The sequence below is a fragment of the Orycteropus afer genome, unplaced genomic scaffold (assembly GCF_000298275.1).
Source record: "Orycteropus afer afer isolate SDZICR_OR568_19922 unplaced genomic scaffold, OryAfe1.0 scaffold00071, whole genome shotgun sequence".
Classification (NCBI taxonomy): Eukaryota; Metazoa; Chordata; class Mammalia; order Tubulidentata; family Orycteropodidae; genus Orycteropus; species Orycteropus afer.
In genome coordinates, this window is record NW_006921658.1 from 2,586,847 (window position 1) to 2,595,164 (window position 8,318).

Consider the following 8,318-nt stretch of genomic DNA (forward strand, 5'->3'; position numbering starts at 1 on the left):
GATCCCCCTCTGAGTGGTTGACAGTGGTAGCCAGGCACCATCTAGTTCTTCTGGTCTCATAGTCACATAGGCTGTGGATCGCATAGTGTACCATAGGATTAATTGTTTCCATGAATCTTTGGTTTTCTTTATTCTTCTGTGCTCTGGATGAGGTGAGACCCATTGTTGCATCTACATGGCTGCTTGCAAGCTTTTAAGATTCTAGCCACTACTTGCCAAAGTAGGAGGTGAAACTATGTTTTGTGTAGTATGTTATGCCAGTTAAGCCTGGTGGCCCCTGTGACTATGGTCCCAAGCCCACAGGTTCAACTACTCAGTCCCTCTGGGTAGCTGGCTGTGACCAAGAAGTGACTACAACCTTGTCCCTTGTCAGCTGTACTATATGCCTGGGAATTCTTACAGAACATACAAATACACTTGTAGAACCATTGTCTGCCAACCCTATACATGGTCTTGGGTACACTCCCCCCTGTATAGACATACCTAATAGTTGAGCCTATCCATCCATCTGTCCACCCATATAGCCATGTTTGCCTTTGTTGTCTGTACCTCCCATGTACCTCTCTATGCCTTCCTCTTCCTCAGTGCTACCATGTTGATCGCTCATATTTGGTACATTGCTAAAAAATGGGAAATGATAATTTTTAAAGTTACATTTTTTTTAAATTATATTTTTAAAATTAAAAGTGTTACAAATGACTTAGTTAAGTGGAAAATTTTATATATGATAAATGATTTTCTTTTGGTATATTTTGTTTTTCATTGGGTGAAATTCATATAACATAACCATTTCAAAGTGTACAATTCAGTGATATTTATTACATTCACATTGTTATGCAGCCATCACCTCTACCTAGTTCTAAAACATTTTTATCACCTTAGTTTCCTTAGGCTGCCATAACAAAATACAACAAGTGGGTAGCTTTAAAGAATAGAAATTATTTTCTCACAATTCTGGAGCCTAAAAGTCCAAGCCAGAGTATTGGACATGCTGTTTCCTTCTGTGGGCTTTGAGAGAGGACTTTCTACTCGTTTCTGGTGGCTGCTGACAATCCTTGGCATTACTTTGCTGATTACTGATACATTTGTCTCTTTGTCACATGATACCTTCCCCCTGTGTGTGGGACTCTCTCTTCATATCTGTTCTTCCCTTTTGTATCTCTCAGAAAGGATTAGAACTAGGGCTCACCTTAGTCTGGTATGACTTAATTGGGAATGTCTTCAAAGAAAACTCTATTTCCCCAAAGAAGGTCACATTTATAAGTACAGGGATTAGGACTCTAACATGTCTTTTTTGGGGACACAGTTCAATTCATAACCAATTAAACTATACTCATTGCCATCGAGTCACTTGTGACTCATAGCAATCCTATGGAACAAAGTAGAATTGTCCTCTAAGGTTTCCAAGACTGAAAATCTTTATGGAAGCAGACTGCCATTTCTTACTCCTACTGAGTACTTAACCACTGTGTCACCAGGAAAGACATCATTTTGGGGGACACAATTCATAACTCTCTCCCCCAAAAAGTCTATATCCTTTAAGCAATCAGTTTCCATTCAAACTTTTCAAAAGTGAACATTAGTATGTTAATAGATGACTCTGTCAAAAGGCTGTTTTCAAATTTAGTTAACAAACAACACATATACGATTCAAGCGTGAAATGTTTCTATTTAATTTTAATTTTTTTTTTGTAGAACATCTAAATATATTGCTGTTTACATTGTCACAAAAATTATACAAAGCTCTTTCAAACATTGATATATCATTTTACACATCTTCAAAAGGAGAAAAACAAAAAAATGTAGAAAATAATGTGCCATCCTGCCATCATCATCAACCTGCAAAACTTGTCATGGTTAAAAAAGAAGGCCCAAATAAGGTATTGTTCCCTTTGCCCTCCCTCCACCTCACCAAATACTTGTCTTATAAAAATTTAAGTACCTGTTGCTTTATGATAAAGATGAGTCCTTTTTTTGATAATATTTTACTGTGTTTTAGTTAAAAGTTTACACACCAAATTAGGTTTCCATTTAACAATTTTTATACAAATTGTTCCATGACATTGTTTGCAGTTTTCACAGTACATCAGCATTCTTATTATTTCCATTCTGTTTGTTCTGCTTCCATTGATCTAGCTTCCCTAAAGAATGAGTCTTGATTTAGACCTTTCTCTTTGAGGCATTAGTACTTAATGTATAGTAAAATCTGAATAAATTTTTATTGCAAGAATGATAGATCTGTTCTAGGATATAGAAATATGAGTTAAGATCAACCTTCAATGTGGTTTATACATACAATGGAATACTACTGGTCAGAAAGTAGAAATGAAGTCCTGATACATGTTACAATATGAATGGAACTTGAGGACATTATGCTGAGTGAAATAAGTCAATCAGAAAACAAATGTTGTATGACTTCACTTATATGAAAAGACAAGAGCACGCAAATGTACAGAGACCAAAGTTTATTAGTCATTACTAGCGGTGGGAGGGAGGGCGAAAGTAGGAGTTACTGCTCATAGCACACAGAATTTCTGTTCAATAAATGCTCACAATTTATTGTTAGGTATAAGGGTGAGGTTGCAGAGTAGAAAATGTATCATTATCTGAGTTTTTTAAAAAAGAAAACAACATACACATCTGTATCCCCTCATGTATGTGTGTGTGTACTTTTGTGAGAAAAAAGGCTGGAAAGAAATAAGATGCTGCTTAGTTATTCCTAAGTTTGTCTATAATGAACAGCTTTAGCCAGAAAAACAATAAATGCTATCTTTCAAATTTTCTCTTAAAAACATTTAAAAGAAAATAGAAAAGTCAGTGCCTTAAATTTTATTTTATTGTTTAAATTAATAATAAAGTAAGGTATATGGTAACTAATTTACTAGAGTACGTAAACGCCAAGCTATATTTATAAAAATCTTGACAGACGTAATACAAAGCAGTAGGAAAATGAAAACATTTTTCTCACTAAATTTTAATATGTTTTTTTTTCCTGTTAGGGTCGTCTGTTCTACACATGTGATGGACCCAAAGCTGACCGATGTAAATTTTTCAAGTGGCTTGAAGAAGTGTCTCCAGGATTGACACAGGCAGAATATCGACCCAGCATGGTTTTAAGTGATATAAAGAGTATTGGCTTATATTTAAGAAGTCAAAAGATACCACTCTACGAGGAATGCCAACTTTTGGTGAGGTATGTTTTATGATACCAAATAATTGCCTACAATTAGATCAGTTTGGGCCTAATCTCAGTGCAGTTCTATCCACAATCTTACAAAGGACTATTTAAATCTGTTTCTGGCCCCCTCTAAACTCTGGTGGCGTAGTGCCTAAGGCATTTGGCTGCTAATCAGAAGCCTGGTGGCTCAAACCCACCAGCCATTCCTCAGAAGGAAGACTGGGCAGTCTACTTCTATAGAGATACTGCCTCAGAAACCCAAGGAAGGGTTGCTATGAGTCGAATCAACTCAACGGCAGTGAGTTTGGTTTTTTGTAAACATGTAAGCAAGATCAACAATATTGCATAAAAATATTTGCATATTTGTTATTTTTCTAAACATTTTTATATATAGTCAGTGCAATTCTTTCACAATCTTAAGGAAAACCTTATGCAGCAAGCCACAGGAATAACTTAGTGGTGTAGAATAATAGGTAAGCAGTCATTCACAGGCCAGAGCTACATAGTTTATACTGTAATAGAACACTGCTTTTTGGAAATAATTATGTTGTAGAATTAGAATTACCCAAATATTAAGTATAATGATCATTTGCATGGTAATTTAATAATAATAGCACTTCTTGATTGCCAGATACTCTTCTAAGTATTTTACATGTATTATTTAATTTTAATCATAATAGTAACTCTGTATGATGTGATAATAGAATGAGTTATGCCCATTTTATAGTTGGAGAAACTGAGGTACCCAATCTTTTTTTTTTTAATTGTGATTTGGGTGAAAGTGTACAGAGCAAATTCATTTTCCATACAGTAGTTCATACACATTTTTTTCATGACATTGATTTCAATCCCCATAATGTAACAGCTCTTTTCCCACTTCCTCCCTGTAGTTACCTCCCTGTAGTTACCTTTTCCCTGTGTCCTTTCCTATGCATCCCTGCCCTTTGAGTTATATCCCAGTGCAAATACTGCCCTTCTGATCTCCCATAATTGACTGTTCTAAGGAGTATGCCTACCCGGTGTGAATATTCACATTATATGCCTGTCAGTTGTTTGGCTGGAACCCACAGAAGTGAGTTCACTTCCAGGCCCAAAGGGTGACCAGTGGCCATAGTCTCGGGGATTTTACCATTCTCTATCAATATCAGTAAGCCTGGTCTTTTTATGATTTTGAGTTTTGTTCCACATTTTTCTTCCACTCTATCCAGGATGTCCTCCTATACTGATCCCTTTCCGAGTGGTTAGCAGTAGTAGCCAGGCACTGGTTTCATAGTCATATAGGCTGATGTTTGCATGGTCCACTGCTCTTTTGGACTAATTGTTTTCATCCATCTTTGGTTGAGGTACCCAATCATTTAGATATGTGCCTCTCCCAATCTCTTTTGGGAGCTCTGGTAGCGTAGTACCTAATGCATTTGACTGCTAACCAGAAGGCTGGCATTTCAAACCCACCAGCCACTCCTCAGAAGGAAGGTTGGGCAACGTACTTCCATAGTGATACCACCTGAGAAACCTAAGGAGGGGTTGCTATGAGTTGGATCTGACTCAACAGCAGTGAGTAATCTTTTAAAACTGATGACATTTCTGTGAATATTGCTACTATTTTATTTAGCAGAGTCTATTTATATTTTGTGTACATGTACTAAAATATATAAACATACAAATACTGTGTTCTTTTCAAACTGTACTTTAAAAAACCAATACCTTAATACTTAAATTTATTATTTTTTTAAATTTTCTTTTGTAGAAAAGGATGTGATTTCCAGGGAAAACAATATGGCAAACTAAAGAAGTTTACTACTGTAAATCCTGAATTTTATAATGAACCTAAAAGCAAACTGTATCTTAAGCTGAGTAGGAAGGAAAGTTCCTCAAGTTACAGCAAAAGTAAGTTGATCTGATCATATTGGTGATATAGTCTAGTCTTTTTCTCAGTAACATACAGCTTTATAAATACATTAAAGAAACTTTTAAAAGTAAGTTTGATAGTACTGTATATCATGAAATGAATAAGGAAGACTGAAGAATTGATGCATTTGAATTATGGTGTTGGTAAAGAATATTGAATATACGATGGACTGCAGAAGAACATACAAATCAGTCTTGGAAAAAGTAGAGCCAGAATGCTTCTGAGAAGCACACATGGCAAGGCTTTATCTCACATACTTGGGACATGTTATCAGAATGGAGCAATCCTTGAAGAAGGGTGTCATGCTTGGTAAATTAGCAGGTCAGTGATTAAAATGAAGACCCTCAATGAGATGAGTTAGCACAGTGGTTGCAACAGTGGACTCAAACATAGCAACAATTGTGAGGATGGTGCAGGACCAGGCAATGCTTTGTTCTGTTGTACATGGGGTCACTGAATCAGAACCAGCATGATGGTACCTAACAAAAACAACAACAACAATATATTGTAAATTCCTGTATAATAAATTAGACCATTTCTCAAAAGCATATTTTAAATTTAATTTTTTTTTGTCTCAATTCCATCCCTCCATGCACAGCTGCCCCCTGAGCTGTCTCCCTGTGCATACACAGCCCTTCTGTTCTCCCATAATTGTTCTCTCCAAGGAGTGTATCTACCTCAGATACATGTTCAACTCATATGCCTGTCTTTTGTTTGGCTGGAAGCCACAGGTGTGAGTTCAATTCCAGAACTGAACGGCAGCTAGGAGCCATAGTCTCAGTGGTTCCACCAGGCTCTATCAGAGTAGCAAACCTTATTTTTTTTTCCCAAATGATTTTGAGTTTTGTTCTACATTGTTCTCCCTCTTTATCCAGGATCCCCTATGTAGATCCCTCTCCGAGTGGTTGACAGTGGTAGCTGGGCACCATCTAGTTCTTCTGGTCTCATAGTCTTATAGGCTGAGGATCTCATGGTGTACCAGTTATTAGGACTAACTGTTTCCATGAATCTTTGGTTTTCTTCATACTTCTTTGCTCTGGATGAGGAGAGACCCATCGCTGCATCTAGATGGCTGCTTGTAAGTTTTTAAGATCCCAGTCACTACTCGCCAAAGTAGGAGGTGGAACAATGTTTTGTATAGTATGTTATGCCAATTGAGCTTGATGTCCCCTGCAACTGTGGTCCCAAGCCCACAGGTTCAACTAGTCATTCCCTCTAGGTAGCTGGCTGTGACCAAGAAATGACTACAACTTTGTCTCTTGTCAGCTCTACTATTTATACCTGGGAATTCTTACAGAACATACAAATTCACTTGTAGAACCATTGTCTGCCAACCCTATACACATGGTCTTGGGTACACTCCCCTCTGCATGTTGTTGTTGTTGTTATGTGCCATGGAGTCGGCCCCGACTCATAGGGACCCCTCCTTTGGTTTCTGAGGCAGTATCACTACGGAAATAGATTGTCCAACCTTCCTTCCAAGGAGGGGCTGGTGGGTTTGAGCCGCCCCTCTGCATAGACATACCTAATGGTTCAGCCTGTCCACCCATCTATCTACCCATATACCCATGTTTGCCTTCACTGACAACGCAGTGCTGTATGTGCAAAAGGGTTCATCTTTGTTGTCTGTACCTCCCATGTACCTCTTTATGTCTTCTTCTTCCTCACTGCCACCATGTCGATCACTCACATTTGGTACATTGCCCTTCTCTTCACCAAAATCAGTACTTATCTCTACCTAGCTAATAGCGTTCCCTCCCCTTCCCTCCCACCGTTGGTAAGCAACGAAGAAAATTTCCTTCCATATATAAACCTTTCCTTGACTTTTACAATAACGGCCTAATACAATATTTGTCCTTCTGTGATTGACTTACTTCACTCAGTATAATGTCCTCCAAGTTCATCTACATTATGTGTTTTTTTGCAGATTTTATGTTATTGTTCAGGGTTGCATAGTATTCCATTGTGTGTATGTACCATAGTTTGGTTATCCATTCCTCAGCTTATGGACACATAGGTTGTTCCATTTTTTGCTATTGTAAATGGTGCTGCAATGAACATGGGTGTGCATATGTCTGTTCTTCTCATGGCTCTCACTTCTTTTGGATATATACCTAGTAATGGAATGGCTGGATCAAATGGTATTTCTAATTCCATCTTTTTAAGGAATTGCCATACTGCTTTATACAGTGGTTGTACGATTTTACAGTCCCACCAGTGGTGTATGAAAGTCCCAATCTCTCCGCATCCTCACCAGCATTTGTTATTTTCTGTCCTGTTGAACTTTGGTGCTAGTGCTCGGGCAAGATGGTATCTCATTGTGGTTTTGAATTGCATCTCTCTAATGGCTAATGATCATGAACATTTCTTCATATGTTTGTTGGCCTCCTGAATATCCTCCTTGGTGAAGTGTCTATTCATATCCTCTGCCCATTGTTTAATTGGATTATTTGTCTTTTTGTTATTGAGGTGTTGGAGTTTTCTATAAATTCTAGAGATAAGTCCCTTGTCAGCTATGTCATTTAGAAATATTTTTTCCAAATCTGTAGATTTATCTTTTGACTGTTTTGGAGAAGTCTTTGGAAGCACATAAAAATTTAATTTTTAGAAGATCCCATTCATGTAGGGAAGAGCAGTCAGCCCCAGGGTTACAGGTGAGGAGAGACAACTCAGGGATGCCCAAAGTAGTAGGTGGGAAGAGCAGGAGAAAGGGGATTAAAAGCCAGGAAGCCAGAGAGAAGAGCAGTCAGCCGAAGGGATTAGGTGAGGAGACAAACTTAGGCCCGCCCAGAGTAGCAGGCCCAAAGAGCAGGAGAAAGGGGATAAAAGCCAGGAATCTAGACAGAAGAGCAGTCAGCCCCAGGGTTAAAGGTGAGGAGAGACAACTCAGGGACGCCCAAAGCAGCAGGCCGGAAGAGCAGGAGAAAGGGAATTAAAAGCCAGGAAGCCAGAGAGAAGAGCAATCAGCTGAAGGGATTAGGTGAGGAAAGGACACTCAGGCCTGCCCAAAGCAGCAGGACCAGAGAGCAGGAGAAAGGGGATAAAAGCCAGGAACCCAGACACAGGAGCAGTCAGACCCCAGGGACAACTCAGGGATGCACAAAACAGCAGGGTAGAAGAGTAGGAGAAAGGGGATTAAAAGCCAGGAATCCAGACAGAGGTACAGTCAGCCACAGGGACCCAGGTGGGGGTGATACAAGAGGTCTCCAACAGCAAGACAAACTTGTCTGT

The 8,318-nt window shown here is 38.6% G+C and overlaps 1 protein-coding gene across 1 annotated transcript in view; it reads left to right on the forward strand.

Annotated features, from left to right (window-relative positions):
* ZGRF1 (zinc finger GRF-type containing 1) overlaps positions 1–8,318 on the forward strand; it is a 169,624-nt gene that overhangs the window by 97,036 nt on the left and 64,270 nt on the right. The window contains exons 14-16 of the mRNA XM_042780931.1: positions 1,696–1,880; positions 3,000–3,193; positions 4,926–5,065. Coding sequence (XP_042636865.1) covers positions 1,696–1,880; positions 3,000–3,193; positions 4,926–5,065 — 519 coding nt within the window. The remainder of the gene's footprint in view (positions 1–1,695; positions 1,881–2,999; positions 3,194–4,925; positions 5,066–8,318) is intronic.